Source organism: Anomalospiza imberbis, chromosome Z (assembly GCF_031753505.1).
Source record: "Anomalospiza imberbis isolate Cuckoo-Finch-1a 21T00152 chromosome Z, ASM3175350v1, whole genome shotgun sequence".
In the NCBI taxonomy this organism is placed as follows: Eukaryota; Metazoa; Chordata; class Aves; order Passeriformes; family Viduidae; genus Anomalospiza; species Anomalospiza imberbis.
The window spans coordinates 40,730,104-40,751,004 of NC_089721.1; the positions used below are offsets into that span (position 1 = coordinate 40,730,104).

The window sequence follows — 20,901 nt, forward strand, 5'->3', positions numbered from 1 at the left end:
TTAAATGTTTTTTTGTGTTTTTTTTTTTGAGAGAGAGAGAGAGAGAGATGTCTCTGTCATCTTTCCTCTCACATGAGGTCTTTTCAGTCTTTGGAGCTTTCTTCCTCTAGGCATTTTCCTTATGGTTCTTTAGGTAACAAATATGTTAAACAATGAGATTTTATTTTCAAAATTTAAACCAGAAATACATTAATTTATGTGTTACCATTTCCAAACAGCTTGGTCTTTTTGAAACTTTCAGTAGTATCACTACTGGAGTGGTTTTTCCACCATACTCCCAAATTAAGGTCAAAATATTATTTCAGAGAGAAGAGATCTAACCAGATTTTCTAAACTCTTAGAGGAAAAAAGGGTTTCTCAAGGGGTACCGTCTGTCTCCTTTTCATTTCCTTGAGTCATCTGGTTAGACTGGTTTCCAGTTGTGGTCATGTCACCCTATCTTTCTGCATTTTGTTGCAGTCCCATCCTTCATTCTCAAGAAATGTTGCCCAAGCCACTTATGCACAAAGGTTCAACAGTAAAATTATCACAGGAGACTTCAAGCAGCCTGAGGCAGCTGAAGACAGTAAGGAAAAGACTAAATGCACCAAGTCTGTTAAAATGCAGGTTGACCATGCTGAGAAGTGATACAGTATTCCACTGCAAAAACTTTTGAGGTTGGGCAGCTTTGCTTCTAAATGTCTCTAGGATTTATGAAAGATGAAATATTTATTTGTTCACATACTTTTCTGGGCACTGTGTTTTGTGAGCCCTTGCTATAAATATTAAAATACCTGTAGTGTAAAATATTTTTAAATGAGCACTGACCAGTCTCCCTTTTGCATCACTTCTGTACCATAGGGAAAGGATTTGCTTGCTCCCCTATAGGTCGGTTACCTGGATGTACTGTATGGGAATTTAGTCAGGGAATAAAGATTGACAATTGATTATGAGAACAGTGAAGTTCAGGACTATGCCCTCTGTTTATGTTTTCACTTTAATTTCAAGGGAACTGCGATGAAAACCAGGAATGTACTTAAGTGCATGACTGTAAATGGAGTTGGCTGAGATTCCTGGTAGAATGCCAGTTTTTTACAGATCTGTCTGTCTTGCTTTGTTATTTCCTGGTGACATTGAAATGTAGCTGTTATGAGAGGTCTTGATTATAAAGGAATTAAAAATGATGTCATACTGCCTGTCAGCTGGATGTGCAAAAGCCTGAGCAGAATTAGAGTTTTTACCAGGAAGCCAGCACAAACTGGAGTTTTGGACTGATATATCCATGTTAGCCTTTTTTTGCTACAAGATGAACTACAGTGCTCAATGCATGATTTATGTGAGGATATGACGAACAAACATTCATTTAGTCATCAAAATACCCTTACAATTTCAAAACAGAAATAAATGAATTGCATAACAAGTTGTATCACTCAGTGAGACTTTCATTTGAGGCATAAGCAATATGAATTGTGAGCTATGATTCCTCTGCTGGGTGAGCAAGGTAGCGAAGCAGTGATTTCTTCCACTGCTGTGCATGGTTGCAGCAACTAAACACCTTTTGACACATGGAAATGGAAATAGTCATGCACTGCCTCTCTGCACATAGCAGATTAGCTAAACTGCAGGATTTAGTAATTTGCATGGCAGACAAGCACCAACCTCATCAGTGCAGGGGCTATACATGCACAGTTAGTATCATGGGCAAAATGATGGAGCTTTTTTCTCATGGCAGCAAGATTAGCTCTGGAGAATAAAATTCTGTTGCCCTAATTTAAGTTTTTATAGGCATGCATTTGTAAAGAAAAGCCTTTTCTATGTATAAGCAATATTTAAGTTATACTGTACGGAGTGCTATAAACATATATAACTTAAGGTTTCTATTTGTAAATACAACAATATATTAAAATCAGGTGGCAGTGTATTGTCTATATTCAAGAGCATTTTGCAATTTTCAAGTGTTTGTCTAATTGCTTGCTAATTTTTAAGTTCTTTACCACAAATCACTTTAAATGAAATATCAGAGTAATTTTGGTGACTGTTAAAACTTTGGTGAATTCAAATGTTTATAATTTACCTGGATGATTTTCATCTTTCTCTTTTGTTTCTAGTTCAATAGAACAACATAAATAAAAGATAGAAAAGACTTTTTAGGTTGCCTATTTTTGGTCTACCTTGTAGAATATTTTCTTCTCTCTCCAGCGCTTTGTCCACTCATACTTTAAATAACTCAGGCAAATGAGAGTAACTCTGTAAGGCCAACAACAGCAGAAGATTATTTCAAAATCCACTAAGCTGATCTGTTACACTGTATTTCTAACACCTGAATGTATTGGTTTCTTTGCTAATTTTATTTTTATTACATCTGCTTATTGCAGTTTTAACTCTCATAAACTTCGGAAGTTACCTCCCCAGGAGGTAGTAGATAACTGTCAAAGCCACTTAAATGGCTTTTGGCTATATAATAAATTAAACAATAATACAGTATGTTCTTTTGTATAATTTATGTTTTATATAGGTATTAATAGATAAATATTAATTATATATATGTATATTACATAATGTATACATATAAAAATATAATGGAAAGTTCTGTAAGAAGATTGTTTCTTGGTAATCCTTGGTTGACCAATTGATTTCTCCTCTATCTAAAACCCTTAGAGAGATTGGAAATTTTGAATTCTAATTCTTGCATATTTAAGTGCTTCTGACATGAAGGAAGGAAGGAAGGAAGGAAGGAAGGAAGGAAGGAAGGAAGGAAGGAAGGAAGGAAGGAAGGAAGGAAGGAAGGAAGGAAGGAAGGAAGGAAGGAAGGAAGGAAGGAAGGAAGGAAGGAAGGAAGGAAGGAAGGAAGGAAGGAAGGAAGGAAGGAAGGAAGGAAGGAAGGAAGGAAGGAAGGAAGGAAGGAAGGAAGGAAGGAAGGAAGGAAGGAAGGAAGGAAGGAAGGAAGGAAGGAAGGAAGGAAGGAAGGAAGGAAGGAAGGAAGGAAAGGAAGGAAAGGAGGGAGGGAGGGAGAGAGGGAGGGAGGGAGGGAGGGAGGGAAGAAAGAAATGCAAAAATTATTTTTTACATTAATTCATATATGTCTATAATGGACTGGTAAGGATGATATCAATCAGAATTAATTTTTAAAAGCTTTTTTGTCCCAGCTTCACTGAAGGCTAGCCAAATGCAGTGCCTTGTACATTTGCATTTTAGGTATTAAGAGGAAGAAAACAGATACACAGTTAAGCCTTACAGAGGTTTATTTTCAATTAAACTAAAATAGGATCTATTGATTAAGGAAGCACTCTATAGTGTAGTAGGTGCATGTCATTAAAAAATATTTTATTTGGACATAATTGTGTTCAATACACCAGATTTCCAAAAAGTTGTATTTGGTAAAATTATGCAAAACCTGGGCTATTTTTTTCCAGACATAAAAATTACATCAAATTAAATTAAGAGTAGGCCAAATATCAGTTGCTTATAGCAAAGATATTTTTATTTTTTTCTGTTAGAGCAACCTTACACTTGATGCCAACACCCACATAGCATTCACTGGGTTCAGAATGGAGACCTTCCCTCTGACAGACATTTCTGTCTGTAGCAGCAGATGCATTTACATGTGTCAGTTTAATTTAATCAGTTTAAAATAAGGTGAGGTTAAATTACAATTTGCTCTTAGTGGTAATGCACTATGGACAGAATTTGTCTGGTTTTCTCAGCTATTCCAGCTGATCATCCAGAAGATGTTTCCCTTTTCTACAAACCTAGTCCTTTCAACTTCAATAGCCAGGTACCATTACAACCAAAAAAACAGTTTTGCTTGATACAGTTCAAGGCTGTAGGGGTGATTTTCCAATTCCAGTTGGAGTCATTACACTTTATCTTCTGCAGAGTAGGAGCTGTACATCAGTTGATTTCCATTCCACAAACCTAGCACTGGAAAAAGAAATATGGTATGTTGCTTTTGCCAAAATAAATGGGACTATAAAAAGGAGAAAAAATAATTGGATGCCTTTTTAAATATTCAAAAAAAAGAGAGGTTCATATGTCAAAGCCAACATTTTCAAACTACTCGGAGTGTTTTTGTGTATCCTTCTTTACTTAATTTCAGTGTGTCAGGTTCTTCCCTTTGATCGCTGACCATGTTTTTAAGCCTGGCTGTCATTACTGTTGAAACACACTTTTGGTTATTCACTGCTGATTGTGCTGCAAGTTCTCAAGTCACAGAATTCAAACTTAGTTTTGTAAACATTTTGCTGCATGCTTCCTCATTAAATTACTGCTCAGCTTTTGAAGAACAGCAGTGTATTCTGATTATTGTGGGCAAATGCACAGAGGAAGAAAAGCTGTTGAGCAATGCAAGCATTTTCTTAGCTGAAACTTGTGGCTTAAATTGTTTTGCTCATACAAGCAGGAAACGTGTGTGCACTCAGTAAAAGAACTTGAGGATGAAATAGCCAAGCTCCTAGCTGCACTGTGTAATCCTTCACTTAAACCTGCCTGACTACCACAAGATTGCCTTGCAGAAGTATTTAAAAAAAATGTTTCAGGGAAGATCAGAAAAATATTAACTGATAAATCTGATGTCTGTATAAGGTGAGTTAGTTATTATATGGAATGAAGTTAGTGAACATGTGAATAAATGCAACATATCTAGGAAGAATTTACACAGCTTTTGTTAAGAGAGGTTGTACTTAAGTTCTTTGGAGAGCTCAGGAAGCAATGAAGAAGAGCTGGTTGATACAGTCTTTTGGGATTTCCAGGAAGCATTTCCCAGAAGGGAAGGTGATTTTTGAAAGAGGAAAGAATCCTGAACTGCAGGATTCAGTGCCACAGGATGCTGTAGATTATGTCTGTGGGCTACAAGACTGATCAGATGAATTTATGAGAGTACAGAGGCATAAACCGCAGTTTAGAAAAACCCAGGCCACATTTTTCATATGAGGAAAGTGTTCTGGAAACACTTGTTACATTTTCACTGGTTCTCATGGCCTTTCTTTATCTCCCACTGCTGAATGTTGATAGAAACTGCATAGCGTGTCTATTCTCTAACCCAGAGTGTTCTTGTACAGATGCAGTTCCACACATGGAAATTTCCAGAAAATATGGTCACTGCAGTTGTCAAATGGCATACCTTGGTGTTTGATAGATGAACTGTAGTAGCATATTACTTCAGTATAACATTGTACGCTCTTGTCAAAATACTTGGTTTTCCAGAGAGATGTCTGCTAATCTGGGGACAGATTTTGTCAGTGTGTTCTGATGGTCTTCAGTGGCACTTCCATGAAAGTATTCTCTGTTCATTTTCTGCTCTCTGTCAGTTTTACAAGAAGCACGGAAAATAGCAAAATATGGTTGTAACTTTACAAACAGTGGCAAAATATTCAAATGAACTTATATTATTTTAATGTAGAATAAATAGGCTTTCAGTATTTTTGCACTACTTCAAGTCTATAACATTTTGTGTGGAGGTACAATAATCTATAATTACTATAGTTTTTCCTCTTGAAAAATATATTCAGAAAGTTTCTGACTATCCATACCTTTTATTATAGTGATTTTTTCAAAGGTGTCTAAAAAAAGTACAAAGTTTATTTTCTCATATATATATATATATATATATATATATATATATATATTTTGCAAAATTAGGACTTCTTTTCAAGAGATGTACTGGAAAGAGACTAGAAAATTTGTATTGTCCTACAAATATCAGTGAAACCATAAAGGTTTACATAGTTGCTTTTATAGTACATTCAATTTGTCAGTAACAAAATTCAGTTAATATTTTGGGAAACTGCTGCAAGAAAGAAATTATGCACTACTTCCCCTTCCACGGCTTCTGAGAATGTTTCTGGCATCTTTTGGCTCATTTTGTTTGCTAATCAAGTCCAGCTAGATATTTATAAATAATCCAAATACCCTTACTGCTGTACACTAGCAATACAGTTCTTTGCAGAAGCACTGGAAGGTAAGGTGGGTTCTTTTTCTCTTCTTCTAGATCTCATTTACATGCTGATTAGCTAAGATCAGTATCTTGTATATCAAGAGCTACCAGCTTTTAGTAATTCCTCTTTTTTTTTTTTCCTGACATTTGGGAATGTAGCATGAACAGAACAGCCCCATAGCTGCTGAAAAATCAACTCTTTAAAGATACACACATTACCTGGAATAAGTCATTCCTTCATCTTCCTTTCCAACAGCTGCCTTATAAATGGAGTTAAATCTGTGAACATCCTACCCCTTGATTATATGCAGGTTGCTGACTTCTACACCAGAAACCTTGGCCTTTTTTCTTAGACTGAGATTTTAGCTGCTAAAATTTCTGTTAATAAATCCCAGCTTGAATTCCTGAGTCCTTATTTCTGAAAAGTGCTATAGTCCATGGCAACCAGGGTGCCAGTGATTTTTATCTTCTGTGTCATTGTCATATCATGACAAAACCTTCCCAGCCAGTTGAGATCCCTTGACTTTCTCATACATACCTTTTTTCAGCCCAATCAGAACTTTCAGATCCTCTTTCTTTTCCTTCAATAAAGGTTCAAATTTTTCTTTTAATTCCTTATGACCTTTTAAACTCTTTCTTTATTTTTTACTGGAAAAGTGTTTGTGAAGAAAAAGTAAAAGTGAGACACACCATTGTTCTTACATCACCAACATGAACAATGAGAAATAATGCAATTTTAGAATATAATTATAGAATGTCTGGCATGAGATTTCCTGCAGAGTTTTCTAAAACTATGTTTTAGTGACTAACAAAATGTCCTGTTAATCTCAGTGCTGTCTTTGTAGTATTATTTTCTGGAAAAAAAAGTGTTAGTAGTATAAAATCAGTTTTTTTCTCTGAAAAGTGTGATAGAATTGGTTTTATTTTGCACTTATTTCAGTTTTATTAATTGATCCTTTCTTCTTCTGAAAAAAGTAATAAAAATAATTTTTATAGGTTATGTTTGCTAATTGGTATATTTATCTTGATTGGTAGAAAAATATATAGGAAAATATGTTTAACTGTGTGTTTGGACATGTATGTACTTCCAATTAGAAGAGACAGCTTTTACATTGTTGAGAATTATGAAATATAATATCATTTACAAAGTGCATGAGAACTGCTCAATACTCAATTTCAGCATTATTCAGTGTGTGCATGGAGCTGAGGTTGCCATCTGCAGAGCTGTGTATTTCATGCCTTTCATGTGTTTCCAGCTCTGATAGCCATTGGGAGGTACAGCATGACAATAGAGACAGTGGATGTTGGATGGTGCAAAGAGATCACGGACCGTGGAGCCACCCAGATTGCTCAGCGCAGCAAATCTCTCCGATACTTGGGACTGATGAGATGTGATAAGGTAAGGAGCCTTTGCCTGATCTAGTGCCTGGTTCTGAGTGTGATAGTGTTCCTGTGTGAGGGAGGCAGCAAGATTTATGTTCTTCTGAATAAAAATGTTCAGTATTCACTACTGTAGCGACTGTTCTGGTGTGCTGTGTTCACATAGGCAGCTCAAAAGGCACACAGAGGATTAGAAGGAGCATTATAAATGTTTGCTGATGTAGATTTTCAAAATACACCTGTAGGTTACACTCACAGCCCGAGGCAGTCGCAAAAGTTTTTTGTAAAATCTGCCCTCTGACAGTTTTTGAATATTTTTGTCTGAAAGTGGTTGGCATGTCATGTCATAACTGACAGACTACTTTGTTTCTTAAAAAGAAAGGAATAAAAATCTTTAGTGTTACTTCAAGAGTGATTTAGCATAATACTAAAAAGAGAAAAAAATACTGAGTTTCTTACTCTGTAGCTTTATACTTGGAGAATAGTAAGAATGTCTATAAGTTTTAGCACTTTATCATTAGAAGAAAAAAGGAGAAGGCATTCCATCTGCACTTCACCATGTATATAGCCTTCAGAAATCATGTTCCTGTTTAGAAGAGACATCAAGAGGCCCAGGAACACAGTAGAAATAGCTAAAAGAAAAATCATCAGAAATCCAGAGTCTCTGACCTTAAGTCTTCACATAATCCTGCAGGAATTGGTTATTTTCCAGCCATCATCAGCAAAATGTTTGGCTTGTGATGCCCATCATAAGCATTTCTCAGGTGTGTGTATTTCTGATTGGATGCACTCTATGGAAAAACAGGTTTTAGTCTAACAAACTTCATGCTCCAAACCATTACCTTGCATCCTTCACAGTGCACTGTAGAAGACAGGGACAAAATACAGTATTTCAAATGGCAAGGAATAATAATGTTCAGGTCAGTGGTAAAATTAGAAATTGCATTTTGCAAAGCCAGCCTTAGGCAATTTCTAGTTTGCAAGGAGGTTGAGCACTTTGGAAGAATTGCTCTGTCTATCAAAGCTGAGTTCTCTCTGATCTCCTAAACATTAGTGTTTTATAAGAGCCAACAGACGAAAAGAGTGTGTGAATCTCTTTGATCGATTGTGCTAAGATTATGTACTTAGAGAATGTTAAAAGGGTAACTTGACCTTGGGAATTAGACCTGACCCAGAATCATCTAACCACTTCTGCACATGTATTTATTTTGTGAATTTAGCTAATACTGAACAATCAACAAGTATCTAATAAGTGCAATAATTTTACCCTGTCTTTAACTGCTATAGAAAATCAATGATCTAGATGTTGAAAACAAGCTTTACTGCCTCATAAGTTAAACTATATGTCGTTTTTGTAGACATGTACTACAGTCTGTATTCCTCTAATTGCTGGTAAATGCTTTTCTAGTTCTTTAGAGGAGTATACAACATCTTCTGTGTTATGGAAGTCAACTGCTAAAAGGGAAAAAAATATTACTTAATAAAGCTGCAGGGAAGATAGAAAAGCACTGTTGACTGTGTGCCTGCGAGTGTGTGTGTGCATCTGCAAATATTCAAAGTATGGTAGCTAAAAGATGTTAAGAAATTCATAAACACTGTTACAGCGAACAGTGTAGTAGTGGAACTACCACTGGGAATTATTTTCTTGTTTGCAAAGCCTTGATGGGAAGAATAGCTCCACAGACAGAATGAAGTATCCTTGACTTAAGGGATTTTTGGCAGCTAGAAGATGCCAACTCCCTTTTTCCACTGCAAATGAACAGAGAAATTACTGAACAAAATTGTGTTCTCAACTGTCTCTCCCCAGTATCATGCAGAACTAATTTTTTCCAGTGGCTGCTCTATTAAAAATGTCAGTGTCCAGCACATCATTAAAGAGAATTCTTGGGTGGTGCAGAAGGGTTTATTTGCACTCCCATTTGGCCAAAACTCTTGTCTTTGTACTGTTGTCAGCTTGCAGTAAAGAGGTTTGAAGATTCGTCCCATCTAACCAAGCTTCCTTTTCTGAGGTACTGACTGTTATGCTCATGCCAGGTAGCTTTTATGCCTTTCTAAGAATTCCCAGGCACTTGGAAGGGAAGTACTTAAACACTGTTACATAAGGAACATATGTAAGTAGACTTCAAATGGGTACCACTAAAACACTCTTTATGAGCCAGGCTTTTTGGAATTTCTTTGATATGCACTTGACATAAATTAGAGGCATCAAGGGTCCTCCCCAGAAAGATCAAGAGAGGCTGTGAGCCTGGGTAAAGGCAGTCTCTGTTTTATGCCATTGATTATCCAAGTGCCTCCAGGCAATGTGTTTCAGTAGATGCAAAGCATTATTGATCCACACCATGAAAATAATCAAATTATTCATTTTTCATCAAACTGCTGTTGCCGTGACCTTTCTTTTTATCATTTTTCCTACCATCTAACATGCACACTACAGGAGCAATATGGTCTTTGCCTTAAAATAGATGACATTATGTTGAGAAATATCATGAGGTCATCATAATGAGAGCATATATTTCAGTGGAAACTTTTCTGTATCAGATAGGATACATCTGAGAGACTATCATCCAGACCTCCTGAAGTGGGAAAGTAATCAAGAGTAGACTCTAAATGTTTTTAATTACCCACGTTCTCAACAATGGAATTCCCCACTTGTCTGCATACCAACATGAACAGGTACTTGAAGCAGCTAGGCCCCTTCTCCCTTCTGTTCTCTCTCACAGGACAGGGTATTGACTGTGCAAATAAATTTTTGTGTACGTCTGTACAGGCACCAGGCAGCACTCAGGACTGCACAAGTCATGTGTTCCATAGAAAGAAAATGTTGCCATTCTGCGTCACCATTTCTTTTGAAAGCCATAGCAGATAAAATGAGTAGTTATTTGAGGCCTAAGCAGGACATTTTAGAGATTTGTAATTGGAAAAGGCATGAAAGAGAAGGCATTTCTGTTTTGCATTCTGGTGTTCCTGCCTGTGTTTGCATGGTGCCATGCTTCCAGGGGCAGTGAGCCAGGCTTTGTTCCTTCTTGTCACCTCTTCACAGTGTTCTGGGAGCAGGGTGCAACCACAAACTCCCCATTCCTCTGCACAGAGGGGTGCTGTGCTGCTGGGGGCTGCGGCCCAAGGTTGTGTTTTAGGACTTGGTGTGGCTGTGTGGGAGTACCTGGCGGGTTGGTGATGCTTGGGAGCACAGCAGCTCTTGATTTGTCACACTGGAAAACACAAGAAAAGTGTAACAAGGGGTTGTATTAAATTCACTTCAGGTTAGTTCCCCACAGCAGAATGAGAACACAACTGTCCATTCTTCCAACCAAATTTTAATTGTAGCTCTGTATTTTTTATCACAGCTTAGGAAAGAGGATATTTTAAATATAATTGAACCTTTCTTTAAATTACTTTAAGCACCTTGAGAAATGTGTGGACAGTTACAGGCTGCTTTCTTTCCTTCCTCAAACACTGACATCAGAATTCCTAAGAGCTTTTCTTGCATCCTAAGGCATAAAATGATGCCTGCTTCAAAATAACAGATTTAAATGCACATTTCAAGTTTTCTTTCTGAACACAGTGTACTGTACATTCCTATCATTAAAGTGAACTAGATACTATTTACTTCTTCTAGTTAATTAATTAATTATTTTGGTATATTTTGTGTTTCATATTTTAAAAAATGGAGGAAAAAGGGTGATGTTCTCCATACTACTTATTTCTATTTATATAATTTTAAAAATGTCTTTATAGCACTCCTTTCTTGTGCTCTCACAAGAAGTGAAACAGCTTTAAATACTGGCAACTTGAAATCTTTACCCTTGGGGAAAATGGCTGGGTATCAACTAGGAAATAGGGACTAAAAATTTGTTGGGCTTTTTTTTTCTTTTTTTTTTTTTTTTTTTTTTTTTCTTTTTTCTGGATGATAGCTTGACTGGTTGAACAATATGTCACAATAATCTTCCTGCAACTTTTCTCACACACAATTTTCATATTTCAAGATCCTTTTCCTATAACTATGGTGCAATTTGTAGCAGTTATCAACAGTGCTCCCACGTAAATGCAGGAGACATTTCTTGGGAAAATAGGCAGAAAAATGACACTGAAAAACAGAGGCCACAAAATTAAATATTCACCACTATGTGTGAATGAAATGAAATGAAATGAAATGAAATGAAATGAAATGAAATGAAATGAAATGAAGAGAGTCTAACAAAGTTGGCTGTGAAAGGATACACAACTTAGTTAATAAATCATGTTAACCTTTATTCCTTGGTTTTCTTTTTCCTTGCTTTTTTTCTTTCCATTTTTTGAGATAAATTTCTCAGAAAAGACATCATGGTTGCTTTTCATGAAAATACTTCTGAAAGCCTGTAGCTTATTCCAGATTACTTTCTCAGATAAATTGTAGCATATATTTCCTATTCTAGTTTTGCTGAGATATTAGAGCACAAAAGTTGATGGTCAGTACAACTGACAAAATGATAAACTATTTTATGTTCCCAGAGGAAGAAAGATAGATGATCCCTAAAAATAAAAAATAGTCAGTTAAGAAATCATTTGCATTTTAAGTAAGAATAAGATTTTTAGACAATATGTGGATTTTTAATATAATTTATCACTTTGTCCTTCTACAAAACCTGTTTTACAAATACTTGTAAATGCATATTCAGTGAAGACACAATTCATTAGTGGAGTTATCATTAGTGTAGTTCAGAATGCAGCTCCTGTTGTTTAAGAGAAACATTTTTATCCATCATTCACAAGCTTTTATTTTACACAGCTAGTCTGCAACTGAAGATGAATGAAAAACACCATTAGCTCTTTTATATATCCTAGGTTCTAGGGATACATCTTTCAATTTCCAATATACTTTTGAGCTAAACTGTTCTTAATCAATGGCAGAAGAGTGAGAATACAGAACCATGTCTTGTTTTAATGTAATTATCACAGCAATTTGCCTTCCAGTTTCAGAAGATGCTATCATTAGCCTGATCAGAAAACCTGCCAAATTGCTACCATTTCTTCTTTTATATTACAAGGAGTTCATTTTGAGATTTGAAATTATGGTTTTGTAATTTGAAGAGGAATGAAAATATCCAATCCTTCTCTTTAAGAAAAATTCTGTAGCCCTTTTTTTCTCTTAAATTGCTATAATTTGTTCAAGTATGTTGCTACATATTAAAAAGGAATTGCTGTATTTTTTTAAGTTGTATATGTATCATGTAGGAGCTGCAATTGATACATCTCTCTATGAATAATGAAGATTTCAGATTAATGAGATCTGTGAATCTCATTGGAAGGAAACCACAGCTATCCCACAACAAAAGAAGAATAGCATTTATTTCACTTCAGTTTTCAATACAATTTTAGAAGTCTGAGCAATACTACTTTTGGCTTTTTCCCCCAGCTGACTAGGATAACAGATCCATTATGTGTGTAAACGAAAGCATTTGCTAACACACATACAAAAAGAAAGGGTTTTTATACAAGCTAAAGATTTTGCTCTTCTAGTTTAACTGTTTCTTTGCTAAAAGATTTTTATTCTCCAAGCTGATACCTCTGCAGCAGTACCATGTCACTGGGCTGAAGATGGAATTTTCCAGAATTAATGAAATTGTCCTTGTTTCTAAAAAGCACCCACCTGACCATGTCATTGTCTAAGAGAAAGATGGACCCTCAGGTGATGATCAACAGTTCAAAATCATTATAAGGCCAGCTATTAAGGAAGAATGCAATGTGAACTGGTCAGCATTTTTATGTATAAAAAAATAAAAAGGGAGAAATTTATTTAGAAGCATTGCTCCCTGGAACTTCTGGTTATTTTTGCCAGCTGGCAACTTTTGAGAAACACTTATCTGTTAGTTTTACATGCCATCATTTTGACAGTTATTACAGCAATGTGCTCAAATTATTGTTAATGTAGTCAAGTAGGAAGGAAAATATTCAGTAATATTAATTAAACAGACAGAAAGTAATCTGAAAGAATATTTATCAATATATAAATTACCACTGTCATTTCACTGCATCTGGGTATTTATTAACTGCAATTTTTAGAAGTAAAAAGTTTTTGAAATGTATAATACTGGTAATATTTTTACCTCGAAGTATTCTATAGGTGGAGTCTAGAAGTTCATCTGATCAAATGGGCAGAATTAGCAAACCAAATAACCAGCCAAACTGAAAGGTTCCTTTAAAATGGTTTCTCTGCTTTAATAGAAAAATAAGCACAGAATTGAGAGTGAAACCTTTGTTACTTACACAACTTCAATAAAAAATAGTGTGTTGCAGAAAACTGTGCATCCTCACAGAGATCTGAAATGGGTCTTGCTAGTTTGCAGTTTGAGGCAATAGCATTCACATGAGAAAACAACCACAACAATGAATTTCATTCCTTTCAGGTGAGATTTAAACAAGACCTGTAAAGTAGGTATATTCCACAAGCAACCTTGCAACACTTCTGAAATCCAAAAGTGCTGCCATGGAATATTAGAAGACTTGTGCATTCCATTTATTTCAATTCACATGGCAGAAAAGATTGCAGATATTTCTGTTTACATACTCCTTTACCTTTACAAATATAAATGGGTAATTAATTACTCGGGTTTAACACAATTAAGTTGTCAAATGTCATGACAAAATAGCACTGTACAGTCTCTACTTGCCAATTTCATTATTTTTATGTCTACAAATACAGTGTTTGTGTGTGCATACATGATAGTTTTTCTGCCTTTTTTTCAATAACAGTATCCTCTAAGTCAAAATACATTATTTTCTCAAGTTGTAAGGGACTGTATTTGGACTATAGGATATTGTGCTAATATTGGTAGTGCTGTTATTTTGTTAAAGTCCTAAACAAGGGTTCTGCCCCTGGGCATAAGGGCAACTGAAACTCTGTGGAATATGTCTGCCTTAGCTGATCAACTTCACACAAAACGTTTCCAGAAATCTTTAATTTTGTTATGGCTACAGGCAACCATTATAATTGGGCCACCTGGGAATATAATTCATTCAACTATTAGCAGAAAAAAAATCAAAGTACACTTTTTATAAGACACTCACTTGAGGAAGCAAAATACAACTTAGAGAAGAGAACAACTGTGTGAAAATGTTTTGCTTATAACTCTTAAGTGTGTATATATTGGATTTTTTTTGTAAAACATTAATGAAATATGAACATAAAGCATTTTTCCATATCTATCATTATGGATACACATAATGACAATAAAGTCATTTCTTCAACCATTGCATACAAATTTGGCTTTCATGCAATACTTCTCTGTGTGTATTGAGACAGAAGTGCACAAAAATTCCAGTAGCCCTAATGCTGAAATACCACTCCGTAAGTAAAATGCCAACAATATTGTAAGAAAACCCTTTGAATTCAAATCCATTTGCATTTATTCTGTGTGAAGTTGATTTTCTCATTGATTGTATGTAGTAATGTTATGATAATACTTGTGCCATTTTTCTAACCTAACTATATTTATGGCAGCCCTCAAAATCTTTTGGTTTGAATGTTACCTCTCATCTGCTAACATTTCCCTAAAATTCTTAGCAAGTATTAGACTTCTAAGATTAAGCCAGCAGTTCTATGTATTATTAATGTCATTCTGTGCAGATATTGCTGACTCAGGGTGTTATAATTTCGTCTGTTATTTTTTATTAATGACTGATAAAGTCATTATAAAGTTGTGTAACTGTAGATACCAACCTGTGTTGTCCTCAGAAATCAGCCAGCCAATGTCCCTTCCAAGGGCTAGGTTAGATGATATGCAGAAATTATTTTTGTCTGAGGGACACAAGCAGGTTTTTGTGTGAAGTTCTAGTAATGCACTTTTGCACTAATCCAGTTTTGCAAACTTTAGCTTTTTTATTTATATAACTGCTTATTGATTTCAGTTATTAACTTGCAATGGAGATAACTTTTTCTTTTCAATTATAAAGTGAGTTGGTAATTAAACTGAAATCATTAAGATGTGAAGATTTTTTGGTTTTGTTATTGAAAACGACTGATCAAACTCTTTAGATGAATGCTGAATACTCATACACTGTGTAGAGCTGCATAAAACCTGCAGTTTCAGTGATGACTCTACTCTTGCTTTTCAGTATTGCTCTAGATAATATAGACATTCTTGGCACATTTTAACAGCTTTAGAATCAGAACTACATTCTAAGACTGATCCTGATGCACCTATCAGAGGAGTTTTGGAGATCAGTACCAAATCTTAGAATTCTTGGCAATTTAGTGAGAGAGTATCCAATTCCAGAGAAGATTTCCAGGACATGATATCAACTAAAGACAAGCTAAAGAAAAGTAACTAGGAAAGTCCTGTTTAGGAAAAGCCCCTATACCTTTGTTTCTGTTCCTGAGCAGTGAATGAAGGTATCAGTCTCATTAAAAAGAAATGCCTGGTTTGGCTGATGGTTTCAAATGTAATCTCTAATTTATCTTAACAGTGTTAGGAAAACTTGAATTCATCCTTTGAATTTAATAAGATCTGTTGTAGGAGCAAAATGAAAACACTAGGTTAAAAAAAATCCTAGCCCTCTGTAATAATTTGATATCTAGAAATTCCTAATTTTAGAAGCTAGAAATTAAAGAAAACAATGCTGAAATTATCACTAGAACCAAATGACACAGCAGATTTAAAAGGAAAAAAAAAAAAAAACCAAAATTACCTAATAACTATTCTTGCTTGCATTTCGAATTTTTCATGAAAACTTGTGGAAGGTGACATAACATAAATTTCTGAAGATGTTCTGTGTCAGACAAGTGGTGTTCCAAATCAGTAAATACTGGCAATAGGACTAGATGAGTAAATATAGCATGCTAGATCAAAATATGAATGAATATTTTATTGTGAGTAGCTTTCAGTTTACCCTGAGTGTGAAAAAATCAGCTCATAAGTGTTGGTTTCTTTATTCTAGGAAAAATATTTACAGATTGGTGGCAGTTTTCAGGCTTTCTGTTATGGGCAGATCATTTTACCTAAAGGAGAGTAAGAGTGTTGAGCACTGATTTCCCAGTTTTCTCAGTATTTCAGCCACATTTTGTGTGTACATAGCAGAGTGATGATGAAAGTTTTCCAAAGAGGCACTTACAAAACGCTTTTGCCAGTGTATCATTTCACAAGGACTAGAAGGGTGTTCTTGTTCTTCTTTCCAAGATGACTTCTAATTATCACATGAGAAATGTTCTGTAGCACGGATAGTATTTAAATACTGTCTACACAACCACACTGTCATTAGATGAAGAAGGTAAGGAGGTCCTACCCTAGATAACATTTGTCACAAAGTCAACTGCATTCTTCAGGGAAATAGGCAATATGGGTTCAAGTGTCTTTAAGTAAAAAGTATTCTAAAGTATGACTTCTTGGTAACTGCTTTAATTGAGTTAAAGGGAGATGATACCACTTAGTCTTGCCATTTTCTGTAACCCATCTTCTTCTTTGTTTTGTTTTTTCAATCTATTCCTTGGCTTGAGATAAATTCTTATTTCAGAAAGAAAAAATAATTTTCAAACCAGTCTTTGTTGTTATTTTGTTTTTTTGTTTGATGACCAGGATTTGCAGAAACCTATTACTTTCATGCTTAATGATACGGGCTGCATTCTCTCATTATATGTTAAAATATAATTGAAGAGCTATTCAAATTCAAATGAATGATTATGTATTAGATAATCTAAGTAGTTTATCTGCAGACAGTAGTCTTTCTTTTGACAACTCAAAAGATGAAGATTAATGAAAGTTCTGTGAAAGATACATTTTACAGCATTTAAAGATGTGGAGATTTTTAGTTTTTATTCATTGAACAAGAATGTTTAACCTCAGAAGGGAAAATTGTTCTGTTTGTGTAATGAACTTATTTTGGGAATGACATTCAGTACTTTTGTTTTATCACCAGCCAGGCTGATCTTAACAAAGAGACAGAAGCTTGTGTTCTAATGGCTGGGCATAAGACTTCTTTTCATCTTAATCCTACCACTAGGGAAATGATGACAAGGATACTAACAAAGTTGACTTAGATATGACTTTTCACATTCATTACAAAGAATAAAATTTTATTTATTTTTTTCCTGTTTTTCACATAATGCAGTTTTCGTCCAATAGTATGGAGAATTTTAAATGCTAAAAGTTATTCATTGTTTTAGTGTCTGACCTGACTTTTCTCATGGTAAAGAATAGGTATCAAAATCTTCAGATAGGGAATACTTTTTTTCCCATATCTGGATCCAGGTTGTTTGTCCCACTACCAATTTTTTTTCTCTTTCTGTTATGTAATCTTACGTTGAATTTAGTTTGGCATAATTTTTTATTACTTGCTTTTTACTCTCAGGATTAAAAACACTTACATTTAACTTAAAGTTACATATATTTGATCATTTATCATGAAGCATAGTAAGATATTTTTTTCCTTTATCATGAGAGTAAAGTCAGTTTTTCAGACTCTAATTTCTTTCTGTAAATGTTATGGTTCCAAATACATCCATAGGATTTGTCATTACTTTACTGTTTAACAACAAGTTATAACAAGTTGTTGCCTAATTTAAAATATTTGCTTAATGCTCCAGTAAAAAATGGAGAAAAGCTTCTACTCTTCAGGCTTTGGTCATAAAACAGCTGTTTTTGTCAGCGGCACTTCTGCAATGGTTTTATCTGGCTTCCTCATTATCATGTTTATTATGTAACTGTATTTGGCACTTGATGCCAAAAGCTTCCTTCTTCTGTTTAGTAAACTATTAATAGCAAATAGCAAAAAAAATTATCTAGTAATAATTGTATCAGAAAAAAACTAGGACAAACAGTTAGAGGTGGTTTACCATAGATTTCTTCATAGGTTTTTTAGACTAAAAGATACCATTGTAACATCCTCTGTCTTCCTAAGTGTCATGGGCCATATCTAAGTTAGCCTGGTAGTAAATATATCAGCTTTGACCTAGCTAGGCTGTACCTTGTGTACATGTCCTGAGTCCAATACACCAGGGCATGGAGAGCGTTTACTGCCTTAGTGTGTGAGCATCATCTTTGTAATGAATTTGCCATATTTGATTCTTATAACAGAGAATATGCATATAACACTGGCTCTAAAGCCATGATATCCATGCTATTCTAACAAGTCATGCCAAACAGGTAAGTGCTAAATCACAGTAACTTCTATGTACTAGCAAAATTTGCAGCTATCTAGTAGATAAATAATGCATCTTCTTCAAGTTTTAAAAAAGAGACAAATAAGCCACTGTCGGTTGCAAGCCTCTTTGTTGTGGCTGAGTTAACCATTAAGAGGAGTTTCTGGTAGTGTGATAGATTCTGCCATGGGTCTCTGCAGCATAACTCTAATGAAAAGAGACGTTAGACTGTTTTTTGGGTAGACATAAAGTAGCAAATTACTGCGACTTTGGGGATTCTTCCCTTCCAAACAATATTTCTGTGAATTGTAGCTTACAATTTGCAAGTATGTATTCATCTGTAAATATCAAATATTGTGGGGGACTTGTGCTATCTCTGATTTCATTTTGCTTTTTCAAAGTCAATTCTTGTTTTTCAGCACTGAAAAATGTTACTGTAACATAGCAATTTGCCAGAGAAGTACAGTTTGTGCTGTGAAGTTAAACCAGTTTTCTATCCAAGTCAGTCTCAGCTAGATGAAACTTCCAATGAAGATTGAGTATTTCTATTATCAAAGTAGAAGAACTGGATATTAAACCTTTCATTTATCTTTGTCATTGGGTGCAATCACTGTTCAGAATGAAGCTCTCCTTGTTATCTTTTAAGGACAAAAATATTATTAGATATTGTGGTTACCGTGCTTTAAAATATTTTTCGCAAGACAGATCTTTGTAATGGTAGTAAACATTTCAGTCTGGCTTTTTACTTTTGGCCTTGAATGTGGAAATCTGAGGGCAGAAAAGCAAACAATGCCATCAGTTGTACATGCTGCTGATGTAGGTGATTCAGTAACTGTAGTATCAATGCATTTTAAAATGCCCAGTTGCTCAGCAAAGATTTCAAAGACAGCCAACTAGAAGTCATGGTTCTTAGGTTAATCTTTTATTTGTCTAAAGGCTGAAGAAAGCCGTTTACCTCTGTGATATGAACTCCAATCATCTTTAAAATAATTGACAAATTAATCCCGTTGAAGCACTGGAGTTGTAAAGGTGTTAGCTGTCTTTGTCTGATTACCTTATCTTATGAAGAATAAAGGTTCTAACTTTGACATCTCAAATTTAAGAGGGACATCCCAGACCCAACCATCTTGTATGTTATAATTATTGAACCCAATTCTGCAGTGTTATCCTCTCAAAAGAAGGCTAAAATAAAATCTTATGCCAGTGATGTATGTGAAGACATGCAGGACTTTTACTTCTTGGAAAAAGGACATATAGGAGTAATTGATCTACCTGCAACATAGAATAATTCATATTTGTTCCCCATCTTTACTCATGTTATCTATTACTTTTCATTGAACACCTGTTGATAGCAACCATACAGTGCAAGTTTATTTCAGTGAAGTTAATTGTGGAGTTACTACTTAGCATTTTTTAATGTCTCCATAAGTGTACCATTAATTAATTAATAGATGTAATCCATTTTCGTTTGCCATAATCAAAAAATATCTCACATTTTAAATGTATGTCTGCTTGAGCAACTTTGAGTAAATAGCTTCTGTTCCAAGTTAGAAATATGTTACTGTGGGTAGCATTTTGTTTAACCATTGATAAAACTTCTTCCTTTACAATGAAATCAAAGCATGGGGTTTGATTTTGGTTTTCTTCATTCTCTAACCGGACATTACATTCTTTATATTTATTTTGTGATAAATGCATCCAAACCTACAGTAACAGTGAGGAGCCCCATCCTGCAAGTCTGCCCAGGAGTCCAAAGTTTTTCCACTCTTCTAGCTTGCCTAGTGTTACCTTTTTCATTCACTTTCTGCATATCACAGGTTCTGTTCTTCTGTTGCAGGTGAACGAGGCCACAGTGGAGCAGCTGGTGCAGCAATATCCACACATAACCTTCAGTACTGTGCTGCAGGATTGCAAGAGAACACTGGAGCGGGCTTATCAAATGGGCTGGACACCCAATATGTCTTCTGGCTCCTAACTTTCTGTACCAACATGTTCCACTCTGCTGCATTCAGTAGATCTAATGGGGATTGCAGAAGGGTTTATAACCTTTCATATGATGCAATATAGTTGTGAGTTTACAGAGGTTACAGTAAAATGGCAAAAGCTGTACACTGACTTTAACGTACTGTACAACTAAGTACAAATATTGAAGCAAAACTTTAGAAATGCATTGTGGTTTTGTTTGCATAAAAGTTATAAAAGCCTTTGGCAAATTTCTTGAAGTGGATTCCTACTAGTTCTCTGGATAGTTTGAGTTATAGATGTTAAGCTTGTTTTCCTCTGTTTACTTTGCATTGGCCCTGTGTGTTTCCTTTGATCTGTAAATGGTAACTCAGTGCTAGCACCAGTGCAGTTGATCAACAGAGGCCTGTGTTGAAACTGGGAACTAAACTTGATGCTTTTTATTTACTAAAGCTATACCAGAGGTTTTAAGATACAGAGTAATAAGAAAATCATCAATAAATTACCATTTTCTTATCAACTCCTTCTCTTTTTTTCT

The 20,901-nt window shown here is 35.0% G+C and overlaps 1 protein-coding gene across 2 annotated transcripts in view; it reads left to right on the plus strand.

The window, feature by feature from the left end:
• FBXL17 (F-box and leucine rich repeat protein 17) overlaps positions 1-20,571 on the plus strand; it is a 274,511-nt gene extending 253,940 nt beyond the window's left edge. For both annotated transcript variants that reach the window (XM_068177457.1, XM_068177456.1), the window contains 2 exons: positions 7,168-7,310; positions 20,239-20,571. In XM_068177457.1, the coding sequence (XP_068033558.1) occupies positions 7,168-7,310; positions 20,239-20,376 (281 nt within the window). In that variant the 3' untranslated portion in view covers positions 20,377-20,571. The remainder of the gene's footprint in view (positions 1-7,167; positions 7,311-20,238) is intronic.
• The last annotated feature ends 330 nt before the right edge of the window (positions 20,572-20,901 follow it).